Source organism: Acanthaster planci, linkage group LG18 (genome assembly GCF_054643075.1).
Source record: "Acanthaster planci isolate LZ-2023a linkage group LG18, COTS_SCS, whole genome shotgun sequence".
Classification (NCBI taxonomy): domain Eukaryota; kingdom Metazoa; phylum Echinodermata; class Asteroidea; order Valvatida; family Acanthasteridae; genus Acanthaster; species Acanthaster planci.
In genome coordinates this window covers 8,394,651-8,418,361 of record NC_141794.1, presented here as the reverse complement: position 1 = coordinate 8,418,361, position 23,711 = coordinate 8,394,651, and the positions used below count along the sequence as shown (strand labels likewise).

At 41.0% G+C, this 23,711-nt stretch overlaps 1 protein-coding gene and 1 pseudogene across 5 annotated transcripts in view; one reads left to right on the top strand and one right to left on the bottom strand.

Moving 5' to 3' along the window:
• Nucleotides 1–23,711, bottom strand: part of LOC110988519 (uncharacterized) — a 98,371-nt gene that overhangs the window by 71,783 nt on the left and 2,877 nt on the right. The window contains exons 2-4 of one of the 5 annotated variants that reach the window (XM_087148799.1): nucleotides 18,921–19,132; nucleotides 18,204–18,611; nucleotides 15,709–17,865 (exon numbers count right to left, since the gene is read on the bottom strand). The exons of 1 other annotated variant lie outside the window; for it this stretch is intronic. In XM_087148799.1, the coding sequence (XP_087004925.1) occupies nucleotides 17,523–17,865; nucleotides 18,204–18,256 (396 nt within the window). In that variant the 5' untranslated portion in view covers nucleotides 18,257–18,611; nucleotides 18,921–19,132 and the 3' untranslated portion in view covers nucleotides 15,709–17,522. Of the gene's footprint in view, nucleotides 1–8,237; nucleotides 9,471–9,511; nucleotides 9,603–15,708; nucleotides 17,866–18,203; nucleotides 18,612–18,920; nucleotides 19,133–23,711 lie in introns of those variants that run through there. 3 more of the 5 variants (XM_087148796.1, XM_087148795.1, XM_087148797.1) reach the window with 3 other exon arrangements.
• On the top strand, nucleotides 1,137–4,302 carry LOC147796159 (uncharacterized; annotated as a pseudogene).

Below are 23,711 nucleotides of genomic sequence, written 5' to 3'. Positions count from 1 at the left end.
ATGTACAAGTAACTGCACCTGACATCATGTGTATGATCCTGAAGTATTGAGATAGCCAACACGCGCTGAATGAGCTCCTTTTTTGGCACAAATCAAAAAACTGCAATACACACTGAAGAGTCTTGAACTACTGCAATGCAGTCATGTACAGAGCAGGTATCTAGAGCCATTTGATCAATGACCAAAATTAAGTGTACATATCTGAATGCAAGCTAGTTGACCATCTCTAGTCAACTGGGTGGAACCATCCTCTGGGGACTGGTCGCACTGGTATTCAGTACATGTACACATAGGAGACATACATGTAGTGCTCAAAAAGAAAAAGGCCTGTATGAATAATGATTATTTTAACAAGCCCTCTCTTTAGCCCTCTACATATAGGATTTCAAAATTAATTTTAGTAATTACCACGAGTTCATTACATTAACATGTATAATTACATGTACATGTACCTCATAATTTTTTATGTTGTACTTTTTCAGGCATAGGCCTGCAGTCCACAACAAAATCTGTAAACACAAGTATTACACCCAGCAACTTTAGGGAATAATGAGCCCTTCAGAATAAGTAATAGAATAAGATAATAAAGTGCTGAAAAACTACAATGTAATAATTATGAGTATTAACTTGTTCATGTGCATTATGTAGGCCTATGTATTCAGTAAGTGTCTATTTTCATGTCCCAATACTTTGATGCCCCATAAATGAAACATTTTGGAATTTTATGATGTGTTCCTTTGCATACTTGTGTTAACAAACATAATTCTGATGAAAAGTGATCTTTAAAAACTTGCCAAATAAAATTTTTGGGGATTAATTTTTTTTCTAAAGACAATATCCACCTCCAAAAGCTCATGTCCTGATAGTACTATGCGAAAACTGCAACTGTTAAATTTTTTAATTGGAGAAATTCTCTTTCTCGACAACACTCTCAACCGACATTTATCTGTCACTTAAATCCATTCAGTGCTTCAAATATGCCAGGATAAATTTATTATGGTTTAAATTTTTGGGGGGTCAGAAAATGTTTGTCCCGCGGATCTGAGTCACATACCGTCACGAAAATAAATAACGCCCTCACTAGTTGATAAAGAGCAATCTGAAGCGCTGTCTCAGTTTCTATGCACCCGCTCGATATGCACTTGTTTGGAGCTCGTGCTTTCTTCAGCTTATCCATCATTAAACCTATTCAAAACCTGGAGTTTACCTCGATTGAAGGTGAGTACCTTTATTCAGTGTCATATCCGAATGCTATACAAATCGTAAAGTACATACAGTTATTTGTTTTTTGTAAAGATTATTGCAAAAATATCTGTGACCTTTGCCAGCTTCCCAAACTTTCCAACAATCATGGCAAGAACCGCCAAGTTCTGCTAGGCCAAAGGTTAAGACCGTCATGTCCGACATGCTCAGTTCTGTCACATTACACACTGTCTCGTTTGTGACAGAGATGACAGGCTTTGTAACGGATATGACTTAATCCATTTTGGAGGGCTTGGGCATTATTTTGTTTGACATGTTAACATGGTTAAGCATGTTAAGTCTTAATTTAGGCCTACTTTTGCACAAAATTGCTGACCTCTTTTTTGGGGGGGAAAAGTGTTTTTGATGTTGCGCCTAACATTATTTATTCCTGTCTTCAGTCTTAGGTCCATATAATATGGAGTTCACAGTCACAATGAGACTGGTCTGGAAATAGCCCCATAAATGGGACCCAGGTTCTAGGCATTGCAAAGGCCTACACTGTTTCGTACACTAGGCATAATTAGGCCTCAGTTGAACCTTTTTTGTATAAATTTGGGATTTACTGAAACCAGGCTTTTGCAACTTACAGTTTCTTCCTTGAACTTATAACGTTAAGTAAACTTTTAATTTCCTTATCACAGAATGGCTCTTACAGGAGCAGAACGTGCCAGAAGACACCGTGATTGCATTAAAAACAACCAAACACGGAAAGCTCAATACATGGAAAAAGAGAGGATTTGAAAGAAGGTGAACTATATTCCTATTTCACAGAGAAGTGAGCGACAACAGAATAAAACAAGAAGTTGGTGCATGAGTACAAGGAAATATCATCATGCTAAGAAACATTCTACGACCAGCTTCCAGACAGTCCTCTGATATCGCCAGTAAGCGAAAGTGCTTCAAATTCATCACGCTCAACTCTGCAACAGTCAGTTGATCTGAGGACCAACAGAGGTCACAAGAAGGTCAAGACGGATAGAGCAAAAGCCTACAGACAAAATAGAGTCCTAACCAGGAAATTAAAGCAACAAGAGAGACTGGTTCAGCAGTGGAAGAAGAGGTACCACAGGGTAAATGAACAGTTGCTTGAAACGAAGGGAATCAACACGATCAAAAACAAGGATGCTACTACGACAGTGTATAGTGAACAGAGAAGTAACCAAAAAACTTGTCTTTCACCATGTTCTACTTGATGAATTGCGTAACAAGTATCGGCACAACAAGGCACAGTGAGATAAGCAAAAGATTGGATGAATTGCTGCGAGTAACATAGTAAAAAATACAGGATGGTGAAACGCTTGTCGTTGACACTTGGAGCAAATGCTCATCGCCTCATCCGTAAAGATAAGGGCAAAAATCTAAAATATGAAAGGGTCGAGAGAAGTGACAGGGTAAACAAAACAAAAAAGTTACTCAATGACTTCTTTGAACGCGATGACAACGGGCGACAAATGCCAGGCAAAATAGACACAATCACAACAAAAAGGTAAAGAAACAGAAACGACTGTTGAATGACAACTTTAAAGTGCTTCATGCTAAGTTCCTGTATGAAAATCCAACACTGTCAGTACACTTACTCTACCTTCTGTACACTTAGGACCTTGGTGAATAGTGAAACCATCAATCAGTGATCTTGACTCTTGCAGGTGTAAGACATGCAGCAACATTGAGCTAATGAATCAAATTCTGGCTACCAATAGAGTAATGACTACTGTTGAAGAATCAATGAAATCAGCTGTTTGCGACATCTGCAGCAAGGCATGTATGCATGGAGAGTGTGAAGCATGCCAGGGGAAACAAGTACATTTCCAGCTGCCTAAACAAGACAAGCAGGTCGAATACATGCAGTGGGTAACCAAGGAATGTATATGGTGATGGAAAATCAACAACTGTAACTGAAACAAATTCAAGAGCACTTTTCTCACTGTGTGAAAAATACGAAGCAGAGCTGAAGCACTGCTACACTACCCATTACTTCAACATTTTGCATCAGTACGCAGAGCTGGGAAAATTAAGGGCAAACCGTGGGAGAAAATTCTGTTGTTGTGCACATAGACTTCTCTGAACATTATAACTGCAAGTACACTGAAGAGATACAAAGTGTTCACTTCGGTGCATCACACCAGCAGGCATCTTTGCACACAGGAGTGTATGATACTTCAGATGGATACTGTACAATATCTGACTGCACATGGCACAATCCCTCTGGGATTTGGGGGCAACTTGGCCCAATTTTGCAGGAAATCAAGGAGTGAAACCCAGCCATAACAACAGTACACTTCATTTCGGATGGGCCCACTACACAGTACAGAAACAAAAAGAACTTTTGGCTTGGATCAACTGTCCCAAAGAGTAAAGGTTTTGATACAGTGACATGGAACTTTATGGAAACAGGGCAAGGGAAGGGGGCTCCTGGTGGCATTGGGGGTGTTTTAAAGAGAACTGCCGACTCGCTTGTGACACAGGACAAAGACATCCCAAATGCACACAAACTGTACCAGTCCCTGAGGTCAGTGACAACACAACATTTGATTTGGGTGGCAGAGGAGGAAATCGACAAATTTGACAACAAAATACCGAAAGACCTAATCAGCGTGAACAGAACTATGAAAATACATCAGGTGATTTTTATTTTTAACAACCCTCACGCCCTTGGGCATTGGCAAAATCGTATTAAAATTGTAAATGTTGTTTTTAATGTACATGTATTAATAACATGCCTGATGGTGTAAGTGGCAGTGATTGAACAAATCTCTCAAACGTTCTATAAATTGATTATTTTTCCCCATCTCTATTATTCCTGACATCAGAAAGAGTCTCCCATAAGAAGTTCACTAATTTTCCTCAGAAGTGACTCATCAGCCCTCAAGAAGCACTTAAAAAAAACAAAAAATCAATTTCAGCAGAGAGACTCCATGTTTTTTGATAAGTACATTCAGAAGGATATGAAAGTGGGTAATACGAAATGCCTGATTACAATTTTCTAGAGTTTGCACACAAAAACAAAAATCCTCTGATGACCTTCTTTAGGTGATAATGATCTTTTATCATGACTAATAATCACATCTGGATTATGCATGTTAATGTAAGTGATTACGTTTTCATTTTCTTTGTGTTATCCAGAGATGCTGTTGACCAATGATCCTGAGGTTGTTAAGCATCAGGAGCTGAGTTGCTTCTGCAATGGCATAACCTGCTTCAAAACATCCCAAGCGAAGTTAAGACGAACAAAGGAACAGGCAGCTGAGGATAGGGTAACCAAGAAGAGGACAATCGAGAAGAGGACAGGACAAGACAGGGCAGCCCTGAAAGGTATGACCCAGGAAGGGATAGTCACAGCAGGGGCAGGGACAGACCAGAAAAAGACATCCAAAGAAAGGACAGTTAACCAACAAAATGGTGTTCTGAAGCCTGTGACATTTGAGAATGCCAAGATTGGTGAATTCTGTGTGGTGGTATATGAGAAAGAGCCATATCCGGGCATTATTGATGATATAGATGCCGACTCGGTAGAAGTGAATTCCATGGCAAGAGTGGGGAAAAATACATTTTTCTGGCCACTATGGGAAGACAAGTATGACGATGTCGTTACTTGGATACTGCCACCGAAGAAAGTGACCAACAGGCATCACCAGGTTGCCATGGATTACTGGCGAGAAATTCTTGTGAAACTCGATGTTGAATGAATGCAAAATTACTTAATGCGGTGTACGCCTTTATCTGTAAAAATCTTGCCATGTTGTTACACATTTTTCTTAACCACTTCATGCCGGGGCATTTTTGAATGTTGATGATGCTGGGCCTGCATGACTATCATTTGTTCCGTTTTCAAAATCCTTCAAAAATTCATCATTTCATTTAACGGTCGTTTATAGCCACACAAAGTAATCTACTCTAAGTTGACAGGTGACCTTCATTGACGCCCAAGTATTTCAGCCAGGCCTGCAGCCTTGTAAACAGAGCCCAGATTGTGTGGTGTTGTATATTAGTCTTTTGTTCACAAACCTGGCTCAGTGCGCTGCTGACCTCTTTTCAATAGGGGCCAGATTAGCATGCAGCGGTGCTGTGTGGCTCATCGCTGTGGTGGTGGAGCGCTTTTGTCCCCGGTGCCAATCCGCTCGCTCTCAACACCCCAAACCCTGGTATACGGTTTCAAAACAAGGCTGGATTATCACCACTTTTGAGAGTGAAAAATGTTGGTAATGCCCAGCAGCCTGGTCTTTTGTTCGGAGTAAGGTCTTTTGTTACAGGGCCCTGTTTCCTTTGTCCGATTCCAGAGTCCCCGGCAGGAAGTGGTTAAATATCACCTGATCAGAATGAAAAGGAGCCTGAAAACGAACATATAAATTAAAAGGTGAATATTGCACTCTTTTACGGCGTGAGTTCCTTTATAACCTTTATAAGAGAGAAAAACTACCCAAAAGAGCAAATATCGCTCAAAATGACGAGCTGTGTTGTGGATAACTCTTTTTCGAGTTGTATATGACTCCTTGAAAGAGTGGGTGCTTCACTTTCTTGGAGTTATTCGCGCGTATTGAGAGTGTTTTCACTCTGCATTTAGAGAGAAGAAAATAGGCTACGAAAAAAATCTAACATTAATTTTTTGTTTCAGTTATAAGTATTTTAATGTATTTTGCAAGCACATAATAAGACACAATTGCTCTAAGGCTCTACCTTCCAGAAATACTTAAATGTTAAATGGTACTATGAAAAAACTGACATGAATACATGCAGTTGTTGAATTGCCGCTAGCAAAATTGAGGAGGTCTAGTATCATAGCTTCATCCTTCCTCCATTAATTTAACTCCTGAAAATGGTTGCTTCGGAACTTATTGCATCAAGAAACTATTACCAACCGAACAATCCTTGGGTAGGCCAAGTGGATGTTTGAGTTATTCGGAAAATGAGTGGGCATTATGGTGACGTCATCAAAGATACAATTACAAAAATAATTTTATTGTACATAATAGACAAAGTCCAACCAACATGAAATTCTTTGGGTAGGTAGACAGTGCAGAGATAGTGCACAGTGACTTTTGTCCTTAACTAACTGCCCAGTGCACATAGTTCTGTTTGGCCTGGCTGGCTACAAGTGCTGCACTCATGCATAGCTAGGGCACGGTTTTTGTCGTGCCAGTGGAATTTTGCTTAGTGTGTGGCATGATGTCAGCTCTAATTTGAAAGCAGACAAAAGACCTACAGTCGTTTAATAGCAAGTATCAAAATCACTTTGGCAAATAAAAGGAACATGTCAGTAAGACGTGAGGTCAAAATACAAACACTTTTGAAAGAATCCGACGCTTTGTAAATGCTAAGCCCCACCAACAGTCAATATCGAATTGACGAATGTTTCAGCAAGGCAGGCCTAACCGTTCGTGGTCGAGTGCACTCTGCAGCTTCCAGTAAACAATGGACAGTTTATCACATTACTGCATGATGGGCCCGTGCGGTCAGGTGGATGAGTCATTACAATAGCCTTTTACTCTGCAGCTCCGCAGCAGGATTTAGATCAGCAGACTGTTTTAATTTCCTGATAAAACATGTGTACTGAGTAGTTGTAAAATATCTGCGCTGTCGGTTTCCAGGCAAGTCTTTTCAGGTAACACCCTGTAATCTTGGTATTTTTTTCTCTTGGTATCTTGAGTCAAATACACACCAAACTGTATACCAGCAATATCAATTATACCAACTCAAAATAGTATTCACCTGAGTTGTACATGTACATGATGTAGTGCTCTGTTCAGTAATGTGTAGTTATAGATAAAACCTCGCCCGTTTTATAGATAAAACCTTTTGCCCGTGTGCTCAAGCTGGGACTATGCTCTCGCAGGTGTTCATGAGTAGGATTGAGGAAGACACAAATGCAAACTACGCGCTTTCCACTTTGCAGTGGCACCTGCATGATTTAAGGAAACATGCTTTTTCTTGAAGTCAATAGTACATGCATTTTGTCTTGTATGGTTCTTTTGTTCTCTTTTTATACTTTGTGGCTGCACAAAATGTTGGACAACTAGCATGTTGGGTTTTATTTTAATTTCTGGTGTTTGACTTTACCTATTAAATTTTAATGCGCAGTAAATTAAACAATAAACACACACAATTTAATCCAAGGCTGCAGGCGAACCACCGAACCGAACCAAAAATCATCAAATAAGGCACTTTTGAACCGAACCAAACTGTTCGGTTTGAATGTTCGGCTTTAATATGGCATTTTGTTGATGGCACACGGGAATACATACATGTACAAGAAAACTTAATAAAAAACAAACGCAACGAAACATGGATAATGAGTTATACGGCGTGCTCCACACATGCGTGAACATACTGAAACTTACAATGCCTGCATCATGAGATGATTGTGAAAAGCATGTGGTGAGAATCACTCAAAAATCAACCGAGAACATGCAACGTGTCCATATGACGTTCCATATTAGGCCAATGATCTCATAAATGGCTGTGCAAAATGAATTTTGATTGTATACTGATCACAGTCGGACTCGTGCCTGATCGAAGGCATCTCCGGATGAAATTTTTGCCATGCGGTTTGGTGCATGCAGCGCTTCAGTGCAGCGTGCAAGAAAATTTCTGTTCACATAGTGGGCCAACTTGCCTTTCATTTGATCATAAAGGGTTTGATCTTGGTGGGAATACATTGTAATGGAATTTTCAAAATATGGAGGGCCAGACGTTTCGATCCTAGCAGAGTCTCTCTCAATGACAAAAATGGAATGGAATTTTGCCAGATCTCAAATAACAAAATGCTGTTATCCCTCCAAAAGATGCTGATGGAAAATTTGCCCCTTCGGTCATGTGGGCGCCATCCTTGGAAAGGTTCCTCCTCAGATATGCAACGAAAGCCATATTTTCTTAATTGAATCTATTTCGCAAAAATAACCAAAATACAATTCGCTCGAAATCTAATTTGATCTTGTATTCTGAACTGAAGGAGGAAAGTCCTAATTGAGCATGCTGTTTTTTCTATTTGCACGTACATGCATCTTACAATCGTTTTGTTGAGTCAAGCATGGTCCGAACACAATCGCTTCTGGTCGACAAAACGTGGTCAGAAACTGTCACACCTCCGGTGAAAACTCTATATGGAATGTACTCGTAAACCAACTCTGGGGAAACAGTCTAGAAAATACATATTCAAATCAAAGTTGCTTGTGGATAGGGAGAGATAGCAGATTCATTTATATCAACATAAGTATAAACACTGTACACAGAAATACTATATAGGGCTATGCGGCATGCTCTTAGCAAGCTTTTCGATATCTCAGAGTGCATTGTACTGTACATGTGTGTACATGTCTGAACTGCAACCGAACTGAAGTTTAGCAAAAAATGTCCGAACTGTGTCTGAACTGAACCGAACCTTGGCATCTTCTTGGAGCACTATTTGATGCGGAGTTTGACTTTTTTATTACCTTCAAAGAATATTGGTACACCTGACTGAAGTTCAAAATAAATTCATATTTTGTCAATGTGGATATTTCCATTCAGAGATGATACATCAGGCGATAAAATGAGGCAACCGTGTTTCACATTTCCTGTCACTTACATATAAACTTATTTATTTCCAGTCTAAAAAATGCTTAAAGACGAACACTGATCTTGTGGCGATGTCTTTTTGTCATGGATTACCCGCTGAAATGTTTCTGAGGCTAAAGCAATGTCTGAAGCCTAGAATGCAGTTGATTTTGCATCTCTATCACAAGCGTTAACCACTAATCCTTACGGCTAGCCAAGGAGGGCTGACTGGGTCCCAATGAATTTCTCCTTGAATAGGATCTATTGTTCACAACTAGGGTTGTGTAAGCCACAAACTCCATTATTGTCAAGGTTGCCCTTGCAGCTAGACAGTCCAGGGCAGACGGTTCTTTTCAAACTGTTGAACTGTCCTAAACCAAAAGATGAAAGGAACGAAGGGGATTAACACAAACCGTTGAACTGTTTCTAAACCGTCTGTATGTTGACCTCACACCTAAAAGGAGCGCGTCTGTGTAAATTTAATGATAAAAAGTATGTCAAAAATGAGTACATGTACGTGTGCTTGCTCAAAAGGCTAACATTACTTGCCATTTTAAATCCAGTTCTATATTACTATATTCCTTGTTTAAGGTATTGCCAGTAGGCTGAGACCACAACGGCAAGCTTTCCTGCACTAGTCTGTCACGGCAGTGAATTCTAATGACTAGCGGTGGTTGCTCAGATCAACACAATCTGGTGAAATTATGACAAAAAAAAAACCAATGGTGTACACCACCTTTAAACGATGGACCTCCCTCCCTCTTGATTACATTTCACCCCAGCAGAGATGATCCCACTTGAAAGAGGCTGGTCACGAACGTCACAGGCTGAAAAAGTGGAAAGTGCAGTGGTCCATGTTTCATTTTGCTATTGGTATGCATGTTCATACTGTTTACACTTTGTTGGAAAAATACACATAGCTGTAAGAAATATTGAACTTTGAAATGCTAAATTGGGATTAAGAGAAGCCAATTTAGGTTGTGTTTTTCATGAGCGTCACTGCAAGAATTAAATAAAAAGAGATCCCTAACAAAAGCTACCATGACTATAAGCATCTTTTCTGCTTGACAAATACAGCTGTTTTTAATAAATGACCTGAAGATGTTTACACCTTCTGAGGCTATGTGAAGGGCAAACATATTCCATTTTTAAAAGCTTTAATTCAACTTAGTCTTGTTTTGTTCAACTTGAGAGTGAAAACGATCTCAAGCATCGACTTTTGAATTTCAGGAATGTTTAAAATACATGTACCTCATCGAAAATTCTCAGAAAGGTTTTTTATATATTCCCTGTGGCCAAATTTAGTTTCCAAAATGTTGGTAATCAAAAAAGTACAGTGTCATATTTGTTGACTGAAAGCTCCATCATATGAATTTGCACTTTACTTTTTATTTCAGGCTCAGAAGGGACTACCTCTTGTGCACAAATTTCTATTCATATAGGCCTATAGGAAGAGCTCGATCAAAATGGAGCACTCTCTTTAAACAAAACTAGCAGCCATGTTTTCCTTTAATATCCCAGTTCACTTTTTTTATATGCAAATTTATCATGTTTATGTCAAAGATCTTGTGTCTTCTTTACACAAATAACCAAAAGACTAAATGTTCCTATTCTGTTATTATAAATGAAGTGACTGAAACTAATTATGTGCATTAAGCTGAGTTTACATACAGAAATTGAAAGATAATATGTGTGATGCCAAAAAATAAAGTTTTACTTGAATTGCGCCATGGCCGTGTATGTGAGTTTGTTTCTGCATTCAATTGGGGACCCTGAACAATAGAGGACAATAAGGTCCCCGATTGACAGAGGGTCCCCGATTGACAACTGTGTACAAAACATATGGGTGGTCTTCTAAAAAAGTTAAAGTACAAACAAAAGAGGAACAATAGGGGGTCCCAGGTTGCAGGCAAATACACACTTGGGTGTGTGTGTGTGTGTCAGATGAGTGACGAGGTATGTTGCCTCCTAAATTTTTGCCCTCTGTTCTGCAGTGTATGGAATTGCTGCATGTGTATAAATCGGGATGTTCTTCCACTGCACCTTGCTTTCTTATCAAGAGAACTTGTTGAGGAATGAACTGTAAACGGGAGTGATTACTAGAAATGCAGAGTGTCAACAGTCACATCCATAAGCTTACCAATAAAGAACAGGGAGATGTATGGTATGCCATGTTTTTCACTCTCCTGTTATACGGGTATATGAGAGCCATTAGCCCAATTCATGGGCCATAATATACTCCCTCAATCAGCCTGGCACTTAGTGCCATATCCAGGTCTTAGGGAAAGAGAGTAATTAGTTTTCTAAAGGCAACTGTTTTTATTTTAGCTATGTCTTTGACAAATCTCCTGAAGGAATAATTTTTTAAAAATTCTCCGAGAACACTGATGAGATGAGACTTCATCTGAGGTAATGTAACTTGCCTGCAAAGTTAAATCCTTTGCAGGCCAGTATCTACAGAACAAAAAATCTTCAAATGGACCTAACGAGTGTTGTGTTGTATGAAATTTGGGTTGATGTACCGATGATAAATCTGTCACATTTCACCATTTTTTCAGAGCATATTCTGAGCAAAAAAGATTGTTTAAACGGGAAACCATCACCATGAAATTCCTAAGATGACAGAACTTTTGCTCCAGATGATTGTGAAGTCAAATCATGATGACTTTATCATCATCAAAGATCAAGAGGAGTAATCTTGCTGATGATACTTTTGACACTGAATAGCTGCAGGTTGTTTAAGTCCTATTCGATTTGTATTTTACATTTTCGTGGACAGGGACGTATTTCATGTAGTTAGTAAGGTTACATTAAGATGTCACATAACATCATCTTCAAGGGATACAACTTCATGCCATACACCTAGAGATTTTGAGCCTGATGTGATTTAATTTCTGTATGCATATAGCCGAGGATGTGTTCAAGAATTCAAGAAATATTAAGATAGGGTTACTAGGGGTTGAGAGACACCATCTGAAAGACGTATACTTTGAAATGTCTTACAACAAAAGAATTTTGACACCAATGTAGGAACAATGAGGTCTGTTGGTATAAATTAAAGGTCACATCCTGGTTATGGGCATACTGTACATGTGCAAGTATGTGGCATCATTTCACAGGCGTCATATTAAAAGTGTCATCTTCAAGGTGAACATTTTAGGGTTGTATAAAAGGAGTAGATCCCATTCCATTAATTCTAGTATGTAGGTAGACTGGGATGTATCATAGGTGAAACTGATAAGGACACCATGATGATATCATCATGTGCATTTTCCTACTCATATTTTTCCACATAACTCATCGTTTTTATTTCAATTACCTCTCCACTAGCAAGCATGCACGTATGCCGACTGCATTTTTCTCAAACTTAAAAATGTGGAAAAGCCTGATGTTCTGTTTTTTTTCTGTTTTCAAAATTCTTTAAAAATTCCTATCTTCATTTACTGTACACTTACAAACACGTGAAGGCATGTCTGGTGTCCACTCTAGCCTGACAGACAAAATCTATTGACGTCTGAATATCTCAGTCAGGCCTGCAGTCTTGTAAAAAGAGCCCAGATTTTGCGGGTGTAGTCTACTACTGCATACCTACCAGATTACCAATACATATGCATTATTTCCTATTCCATTATTTCCATTTGCTAAATTTTTAATCACCAGCAGTGTGCCCTCACACACTCGACTCCTACAAAGGCGGCCGCCATATTCTTCCCCTTTTTCAAGTGCAAAGGGTGCCAAGGCCGTGAGGATACAAGAGAGAGAGAGATTGGTAAATCTGGTAGGTATGCAGTAGTAGACTCGTCCCGCTCTTGGTTTGGGGAGAGTCTACTGCCTGCAACCTACACAGATTATAAAACACATGCAGAGTAACACTGAACCAGAGGAAGGCAACAGCACACTGACAACCCTGAACCCCAGGAGGAATCACATACAGCCTGCAAGAACAAGAACAAAAGATGAGTGAAAAGATTGCAAGAGGTGAGCACAAAGAACAACTCACCATGGAACTGTCTTGAATGCACCCACTTGCAGGGGGAGGGACAGCCGTAACTGGAGCTACTGAGATCCTGTCTTAAGCATGGCCAGTCCATGAGAATGATCCCCTTGCAAACATCACTGAGACAACAAGAAGTAAATGTTGCGGGGGGATTTCCAACAAGCGGCTTTACAAATGTCTGAAATTGGAATGCCTAGAGGAAGAGATGGCCCGAATATCATGAGCACGTATGTGGCATCGGCATTGATCATCAGGAGTAGTGGGTCAGTCTGAATTAGCAAACTTAATAGCTGAAACCACCCACCTGGCAATAGTGTCTCTGAAGGCTGGAAATTGAGGCTTAGTAGATGTAATGAGTAATTGAGTTACTTGCCCTTGAATGTCCTTAGTTCGATGGAGGTACCATTTGAATGTCCGGACAGGACACCAGAGTTTGTCAGAAGCAGAAAGGGGAGCTAGCCACAAGTCAAAGGACATCCCCCTAGATTACATGAAGAAACAAGTCGTCGGGTTGGGGACTTTCAATAAACATGCCTCAAAGAAGAAGATGAATCGCAGAGTTGCTAGAGATAGAGCATCCATCGGGAGACCCACCATGGATAGCTGCCAAAGCCGAATGGTAGTTCATGATTGTTGAGACGAGGAGGCCAGACCGGAAGGGATACATGTACAAGAAGAACTCTGTTAAAAGGGAAAGTGTTGCTTTGGTGGGATTCCCAGAATGCTATTTACATCAGGAGTTGAAATGTCAAATGCAGCTGTCATAGATCTTTCTCGTTGGCAGCCGTCTACGTCTGGCAGCCAGGGTGGAAGCGTCTTGTGAAAGCCCTGCCTGCTGGAATGATCGTTGGACAATATCCAACACATTAGGTGCAGGTGAAGAGGATCAAGATGGAGATGGCGAGACTTGGGTTGGAAAAGCAGGTCGTGGTCCTGGGGCAGCAACAGGGGAATGTGGACCAACAGCCTCATGGCGCAGGGAAACCAAGGTTGCCTCGACCAATGTGGAGTAATGAGAAGAATTCGGCAATGTTCTTTCTCTATCTTTGATAAGACCCTTGTGATCAGCAAAATGGGGGGAAAAGCATAAGCTAGGAGACCTCCCAAGAGATGCGCAGAGCATTGGTCGCCCAGGCTTGAGGATGCGGAAATTAAGTGCAAAATGTTGGGAGTTGGGTGTTCAGATGGGAGGCAAAAAGATCTATGTGCAGCCTGTCGGTTGCTTGGAAGAGGGCACAGATCACCTCTGGTTGAAGAGTCCAGTCTATCGGGCAAACCTTGCCCCAGGAAAGAGCATCAGTCAGATCATTCTGTAACCCAGGAATGCGCTCGGCAAGTACATGTACCAGGACGGAATGACAACTGGACCACTGGAGTAGATCCCAGGCCAATAGGCAAAGGGTAGGCAAGCAAGGTGATTGATGTAGGCGACAGCTGTAGCATTGTCTGACTGAACTAGAACTGTCTTGTTTGTCAGGAGTGGCTGGAAATGACAAAGATCACTGAAGATTGCTTGCAGCTCGAGTACATTTATGTGGGAGTCCTGCATGGCTGGTTCCCATTGGCTGGGGATCTCATACAGCGGCAGGCTGGCTTCCAATCCATAGGTCGAAGCGTCTTTAGTCAGCACCACGTTGTGACCCAGAGGGGCAAAGGGAAGGCCGGTGGTCAGATTGGCCTTGGAGGACCACCACGTCAGGTGGTGACTTAGAATGACTGGCATGAAACGAGGAGGTCCAGTGAATCTCTGTGTGGTCTGAAGTGAGACAGGAGCTCGAGGTGGAAAGGTCTCATGCAGAGTCAGCACCAAGGGACAAGGTCGACAAGACTGGCCATGAGACCCAGCAGTCGAAGCCAAGCCCAGCATTTATTTCTCGACCAACTTGAAATAGGGCAACACACATTATCAGATTGTCCATGCGAGCATCCGTAGGAAAAACCATGCCGCGGTGGAGATCGAGAATAGCCCTGAGCAATGTGGCCATTTGTGACAGAGTTGTCCTTGACTAGTCGAGGTTGATTTGGAACCCGAAGACAGTTTGTAATGGCGCAAACCATTGCAATGGCTGAAATAGCCTTGACTCTTGATCCATCCAGGATTAATCAGTCGTCCAGGTACTGAAAGATAAAGATAGAAAGATAGAGCGACGAAGATAAGCCCCACTGTTTGGACCACTCTGGTGAACACTTCCGGTGCGGTGGAAAGACTGAACGGGAGAGTGCAAAACTCGTAGGTTTGAGTTAGATATGAAAAGCCCAGGGATCGGCGATCGTTGGGATGAATGGGTACGTGAAGATAAGCATCCTTGAGGTCTATGGAGGATGCCCAGGCCGGAATGGAAATTGAACAAAGAAGTGTGCGAAGTGTCTCCATCCAGAACAGCTTGGGATGAATTGGTTGAGTGGCCTTAGATTGAAAATTGGTCTCCATTTCCTCACATCCTTGTTTGGAGTTAGGCGGGGCGTCATATTTTAAGCGTTCACCTGTGTGCGAATGGCAGGAATGCAACTATCATTGCTAATCCGCCCGTCCCTACACGTGCGAACGGCCCCCGTTCTGCCCGTGTTCCTTTAACACTCGTGTGTTCAGGGAGCCAGGGGGATTATGTGTATACAAAGGAAGCCAGTCGAACTACCACGGAGGGCTACCCCTCAACAGTGAGTATCTGATCTAACAGCTGATTGCCCAGTTTTGGCTGTTCGCATTCTTAACTGTGGACTGTTTGCATTGTGAGCAACTATGTGGTCGTCATTTCCTGGGTGGGATTCTTCAAACAACTATCGCTCTGCTGTTGGAAATAATCAATCACTTCATCAATTCAGGACATCTGTGCATTTCAAATATATAAATTTTGAATAAAAAATTTGACTCAAAGATTTTTGCAACTTTTGCAAACGCGTTGTACAATACAGGAAATTGCATGTAGTCAGTCTGCACTGCAGTGGTGCGTTGGGTGGTTGTGAAATATATACAAGTATTTACATGTATTTGCATTTCTTAGCAGGATAATTCTTTTTCGTCAGAGATAGATCAGTAGTACTATGGAAGAAGTTATAAACAAATTGCAGGCCTGGGAGATATCTATATTGCACATTATCCATCTTTAAAGGATTTAACGGATTCATCAGGAAAAGGATACAAAAGAGCATTATTTAATTCATCCCCAGCTGTACATCCACCAAGTTACTCTCCACACTTCTAAAAAACTCTGGCTTGCAGCCAGGAACCTCACCTGAGCAGGCCCAGGATTCTCCTTGGTAATACTGTTTCTATGCAACATAACATAACTCCTTGAGTGTTGAAAGTCCATCGACTGCTTTGCTTGCAAAGAATCAATTTATTAATTGGCTAAAGCTGTCGGGCAAGTCCTCCTACAACTGGTGGCACCTTCAAAGATAATGTCACGCAGACCCAAATACTTTTATGATTGGCATTGTGTCTACCGGGACAATAGAGCTGACAATCACTCCTGGGAGAGTTTTTCTGCAGGGATGGTGCGGATTTATTATGGTATTATTTTTATTGGGAAATGCGCAGTCACTTGAAAATAACAATTTTGCCTCTATTACTTATTACTTTGGTGTGTGGGTGTCTGAGTCAGATAATTATTGTAATAATAAATCTGCCTAATTATTTGTTAGATTATATTGTATTAGTTAAATATGACTGGATTCTTTTTTAATGGCCAATGGGGATCACACCTACTACAATTATTTATTGTAATCACGTTCAGCCTTATTGACATGGCATAAACAGAAAAATTATGATGTCAGCAGGTGAGTTGGGTCTTCAAAGTTGCACTTCGTGTTTTTAATTGCAATGTTTTTATTTACAACCATATGAAATATTGAAACATGTATACATGTACAAATCACCTAAAATGTTAATATACATCATGACAAAACTTGTTTAGGTAAGATTTGCACAGGTAAGAACACCAGACATAAAATAACAAAATGAGAAAATTACAATTAATTTATTTGTTCCATTAGACCTCTTGCGGCTGGAACTGGTCAATATATTTATGTACATAACAAGGAACAATTTTAAAAAAGTAAATGGACCCTGCATCGCCACTGTTAACAAATATACACTGATGAAATTGACCTTCCGATTCTTGCAGAATGTTACATGTGTGGTGAAATACATGCATGTGTAAAATAAATTGATTTGGTAAAGAATTACATGAATTTTTAATTTTAAAATCATCCTTAAATTTGCTGTGTTTCTTCTCGATTCTTCTCGGTTGCATTAAGTAGACAATAAAGATCCTACAATGCTATCTGTTTGAGTTAACTCTCCAGGAAACACTAAATACACCAACTCTCCTGCTTTAAATACATGTAGTTGTTTGAGCCTAAGAACTACGATGTCTAGGGTGATATTTGATTCGATGATCTTCCTTGTCCTTTTTACTCATAAAGACGTACTTGCAGGAAGAAACTGACACCTGATGATAAAGGGGCAGGCGCTCACAAGGAGGAATGCGGGCTGAACTCTCAGCCTCCATGAAAGTCTAAAAATGTCCAGAGTTGTCTGTGGATGGCTTGGGTGTGGGAAATCTTTGCATGCATGCAAGCATTTCCTTGGCAACCGGGGGGTGTGACTTAAAGTGAAGACAAGGGGACTTGATGCACTGGGTGAAAATACTCATTCCGATATGCATCTCTATGTGCTTGATGGCTGCTCTCATCTTCTTTCAGTTTATTTGCTGACCCCGAGACCGCCTTATGGGTTACCTTGTAGCTTTCATGGCTGTAAGGTTGCTCCGCAGACCCACTCTCCTGCACGACTGTTTTGATTTGCTGTCCTGCAAATGTCACATCCAACAAGTGCAGAGTTGCCCTGGCAGTATGAAGTGACCACCAGGGCATCCAGGTTACTGAACAGGCGGGCATAGTACGTCTCATTAATAGAGTGGTTGATGTTAAAGTCGGCTCCTCCATCAACGAGAAGTACCAACAGAGACTTGCCAGCTGATACTTCTTCAGCAAGACCAAGTTCTCCAACGATGTCGTTCATGTGAGTGGCCACTGAGCATGGAGAGTAGGGACTTCTGAGGATGACTGTTGTACGATCCTTCTCTGGCAGCCTGAAATAAAAAAATTGAAAGCACAAGAATAAATCAATAAAACTCATTGCAAAATCATGTTTGCCAACAGAAGCTACCACGTTCTGGATCGGAAAAGTGGGGTCAGAATCTCAATGCCCAGGCTGACAGAAAGGCTAACATATCCTTGTTCCCATATCATGTGCTTGTTGAGCATAATCTTAACATTTACACAATGTCCTTTGCACTGAGTTGATTTGAAAATCTTATAGGTGCCATACTCTTTGCTGCATTTCAGTACTGTGAACCAATTTAAGCCAACATCTATCAAAATAACTGGAAGCTTTAGATACTATTAATCCTATTATAAATATACTCACACAGAGTGGTCTCTGCCAAGGTCATCTTTCGTCATTTTAGTGGATAGCTGCATACGCAGATGCCCTGATGGTACAATGAGATGACCAAGTGTGGGAAAACCATGGTCGCTGTAGTTTGGCGCATCCTGAATGGGGAAGAATTTAGAAATCTTGATCCGTCGGTCAACAGCCAGTGTTACCTCCCCAACTTTTATCTTGTTCTTGTTGTCTGCCGAGTACACAAGAGCTTGGTGTTAAACTTCGATGCCAACTCAAGAGTGTAGCGCACTCTGGCCGAATAAAAGTGGCTGTTCTCAGTGACTCTTCGGTTGGAGTTTTCCTTCGCTGGAACCTGCGCATCGATTAGACCTTGGTATTATGAGGCTGCTTTGTTAGGGGACACCATCCAACGGGCTATTGTCCGTAGACCTAACAGAAAGGGATAAACGTACATTGTATTAATTCCTCATTTGGTTTCATCCTTAGCTTAAAAATTAGCAAAAATCTTGTCATTTTCAATCCTTTTGGGGCTCTTGGTAATTTCATGACACTTACTGTTGGTTGTTGGCGCTTTTTTGTTCCACCAATTTTCAATTCCTATGTCTTTTCTTATGTGTTGCATTTTTGTTTTGCGTTTACGTCAACAGGTTGCAGGTTCAGGTTTACACAAAATGTATATCTTTATAGTGTTTCAGGTCTGTTTACATACTTTACCATAATGGTTATACTACCACTTACCTAAATTTGGTCTTTCAGTCTGCAGATTTGGGAGCCTTGAGCAAGTGTTGTTTCACTTATTTCGATGTTGACCCACATGTCCCGGTCTCTTCCTGCGGTCTTCTATGTGCCTTGAACCCGATATTTTCAATGAAGGATCATGCTTCATCAACAATTGTGGGATACACATCCTTCAATAGTGGGCGGCCTTTGGGTCTTTTCACCTGCAACTTCTGCTTCGACCAATAAAACAAGACACTTTTGCGTCCACAAGCTACAAGCAAATAGACTGTGCCTCATTTACATTTCATCCTGATCCCTTTTCACACGCTTTGTGTAGAAAAAACCTTGCTCATATCTTGCTTTGCTTCAAATGTCACTGCAACTTCCTTACAACATATCTAAATCTATAACGATGATTGCCTCTTGATTGTTTTCCTCCTCTTGTTTTCTTATCAATGTCGTATCAAAACATCCATGAACATTCAATAAACGTACCACCATTTCACCATTGCCAACCTTAAAAACACATCATTTTTCTTGCTCCAAATTGCAAAAGACTTTCAGTTTCTAGTTTGGACTCTGGGATACTTATGAAATGCATCACACTCTTTTTCTATATTAAGTTTTGGCGTGCTCGATAATTTCTTCAGCCAAAAAAAAAACACGCCAAAAGTCAATTTGCTTCACTTCAGCCTGAACCAATGGAACAGCACATTTTCTGACAAAGCATGTTGTGGTTTTTAGAAAAAGGGGTGTATCGTTCAGAATTAAAAATTTCATTAAATTTTGGCCTTACAGATACCAAACAAAAGCCCCTTCACTGTACAAAACTGACTGACCCATTACGTCATATATAAAGGGAATGCATGTGCTTAACACTTGGATTTATTACGTTTATACTGTTATGGATGCCGTGATCCAGACTTTACAAGTTACATGTGCATTCTGATTGAAACATGGATCCCTGGCCATCACTTTCAATTAAAAAAATCTTTTTGTGTCATTATTTACTTGTTAATTAAAAAAGCCAGGGAGTGGTGGTGATAGATAAGACTTGGTAACCACAAATTACTCAGTTGTGGAAACAATTGAGAGGTGGAGTCCAACCAGACCTGAACAATGCTGGGGCAGGAGTTAATGTACAAAAGGGTGGGGAGTACTTTCAGTTCATACAATGTTTCCTTTTGGTAAAGCAGAACCAATCAGCAAAAGTCGGAACAAGCTTTGACTTCAGCATACAGATCACTTTACTGATGAAAAGGTAATTCCTGTTGTGGGTTTTGCCTTGTCAAGACATCTCTCCAAAGTTGCTCTTCGCAATCATGGCTATAAAGTTATAAAGTGGCTGAATTTGAAGTGGTTTGGCATAGAGGAAGCAGTAGCAAGAAGTAAGGTTAAAGCTTGAGGTCCACTTGAGATTGGCAAGGAAGTAAAGGTGACTTACAAGTCAAATCAGCACAAAGCGCAGATCGTGGCCATTGGCAACAAGAGTAAGTACAGTTATTTAACTTACATTTCACCGTATTATGAAGCACTTACACGTAGGAATATCTTAATGTCTGGTAGATATCACTACCTGTCCCTCCTTTATTGCTAGGGAAATGTGCATTGCTGGAATTAAACACACACACCTCTCAAAACTTCTATCTATTATCCCAAGAGTATTGTTTGAGATTTCGAACATGACGTGTTTGCATTTTGGTATTCAGTGTATAACGCTGGGTACTTTCAAGCGTGGGTGAAAAATATGTCTGTTGCGTCCAGCTATATGAAGGACACAGATTCGCAACCTGTATAGCTTTGACAGTACAGTGAACTTTTGTCTGTTTCGATTTACGTTCACAGAGAGAATGCTTGACAGCAATGACAACGACGATGTCCCATTGGCTTTTCTGACAAAGAAAGTGGTCGCTACGCCCGACCCAATCACGATGCCCAATCCAGTTGCTACCCCAAACCCAGGTGTGAACAAGGCCCAGCTCACCCAGACCATCATGTCTGATCGAGTCAACACGGCCGGCCTCGATGTCACCACCCGGCCCCCCAAGCCCAACCCGGACATCACCGCCACACGGGCCACTGTGCCCTAACCAGACTTCACCACCACCCAGCCCACCATGCCCAACCTGGACTTCACCACCACCTGGTCCAACCCGGAAACCGCCACACGGCCCACCACGCCCGCTAAAGTCACCACGCCCGACCGAGAAGTCCCAGCCTGCCCAGGTCACCACGCACGGTAGTAAGCAAGTAATCTCGCTAGACCCGATCCCTGACATCATCGATACCAGTCAGCCCAGCCTGGTTTCTATTGCCCCCAAAGACAGCTCGTTGCTTCTTGATTTCTTGTTGGGGGGTGAAGCCATAACATTCTGAACCAAATCCTGGCACAGAATAACATTCTGTTGGAGCGGGTCAGTGAGATGACTGAGAGGTAGTGAGCCTACGGTCCAAAGTTTATGAACTTCAGGGTCATAAGAAACTGTCGAATGAAGCCACCCCAAAGAATGCTCATATCGTTCACTTAGAAGAGGGGAAGATTCTCATCGGTTCTACTGACCACAATTTTATCATGAAAGGTGACAACAGAGACGATGTGTACAGAAAATCGTCAAATGCAAAGGACTTTGTACTCAAACTAGTAGGCAAGGTGTTTCCTACAGAGGAACTGGCTAGATCAAATTTTCACGGAGGGAGCATTTGCAATGGAAAGACTTGGCTGGAGAAAGAATGCATAAGGAAAAACAGACTTTAATGCTATAATGGCCAAAGCTGCCATAGAGTTCCGTAGAATCTGTGAAGAAACAAGTAAGAGACAGTGTGAATGGAAAATGCAGAGAGGCAGCTTCCCTGATTAAACCTCAGTCTTAGATTAATTACGAGGATAATGTTCCCTTACTGTTACGATAAAGATTTTCATTGTGGGTATTAAACGTTTGCAAACATTCGAGCAAGTCTTTTCATAACCCTTTATTCAGCAACCGTATTTTTGATGAACAACACCAGAGCAATATTCATTTAGTTGATAAAGAAACATTCAACCTTCAATAAATATTCCCTTGATGTGCTTACTATATTTGATTTTCAGGCTGTTGAGTTTATGCATTAAAAACAATGAAATAAAGAATGACCTTTTATGTCCTCTTTTCTTCTTAATGTGACTTTTGGAGGGCATCAAAAGTTGAAGAAAATAGCTTTTATCAAGAAATATAGGCCTGCTCATGTACACAAAAACAGCATGAATGAAGACTTTTGCAAGTGAATACAAAATTTATTAACGAATCCAAGAAATTATATCCTAAGAAAAATAACTCGTCGCTCCATGCGAATTGTAGAGTATCGTGTACAAGAATACGCATTTAATAATCCAGTGGTAACCCACTCAATGCTATAAAAAACACCCCGGGTTCTCCAGGGTAATATTGTTTCTAGGCGACACGGCATATATGTAGCTCTGGGACTGTGTTAGCTGAAGAATTACGATCAACAAAACTATCCAGCCAGCCAAGACCTACCAGCAAGACCTAAATACTTCAAGATATTATATTTATTGTGTATACCAGAACAATAGAGCTGTCAATCACTCCTCAGAGAATCTCCTTTTCTCCAGAGCGGGGATGAATTTATTCGAGAATTTTTTATCGGAACTTCCAGAGCCACTTGAAAATTCAAATAATTCTCTTCACGGTATTTTTTCAAGTATTGGCGCCTAAGTAAGACAAGAATTATATTAAAAAACAGCCGAATATTTTTGTTTTATACACTCCTATTATGTTGAGTCAGAAAAGATTTGATTTCCAAAGCAGTGGAAGGTTAATAAAGTAAATGTCAATGTCAAGGAATAAATGGAGAGTACTGCAAAAACAAATTGACGGAAAAGCCTTCACAATGTCAGTCGCTGCGATCTTTGTAGGCGGTTACAATTGAAGAAGGCACCTTTGAGTTCTGACATTCTGTAGGAATGCGACCAAAAAAAAGCAAGTCTGGTCCGAACCAATTTGGCTCATCAGGCAGCTGTGTATCTCTGGTTTCCTTGGCATGAAATGACTGAAAATATTTCTATTACCCCTAGGTGGGATGCCAGTCCATTGCAGATTGCTTCCCAGCTAATGCTGGTACCCATTTATACTCCTTGGTGGAGAGAGGCAAGCAGGGGTAAAGTGGCTTGCCAAGGGCCACAACATACTGCCAGGAGCTGGATTTGAACCTCCAATCCTATGATTGGAAGCCACAAACCCTAACCACTTGGCCACATGCCCCCTACATAATAGTGACAAATTCAAGACAAATACACTCTATTATGTGCAGATACTTAAAAAAAAATTCTGTTTCCATTGCCGGTTTCTTCAGTGCTTTGTTTGCCATTCTCAACATTCTTCGGATACTCCTGCAACCCTTAGTGTTCTGCTTGCTGCAGTACGACTAAATTTAAATAACAATGGAGAATACAATGCCCAGTTCCAGTTTCCCCAGCTATGGATTATTTATCCCGGCATGGGATAAATACCGGCATGAACGCGGGCATACACGGGCAAACGCTACAAATATTTTTGACTCCTTGCCTTAGAAAAAAGGTGGACCAGAAACCCATACGGGCAGGGACTGCCGGAACTGGAATAATAGCCTATTTCTGCAGTAGATTCACAATCTCGCGTTTGGACTGATTTATGGAGATTTGAGTTGGCCCTAATACTGTGTTAGACAGAGGGGCACTCGTGAACTCGAAACGATAACCGTGAAGAAGAGTATCAAGGAACCATTCATCTGACGTTGTTGGGGGGGAGAATAAGGCCCCGGATCCAGATGTGT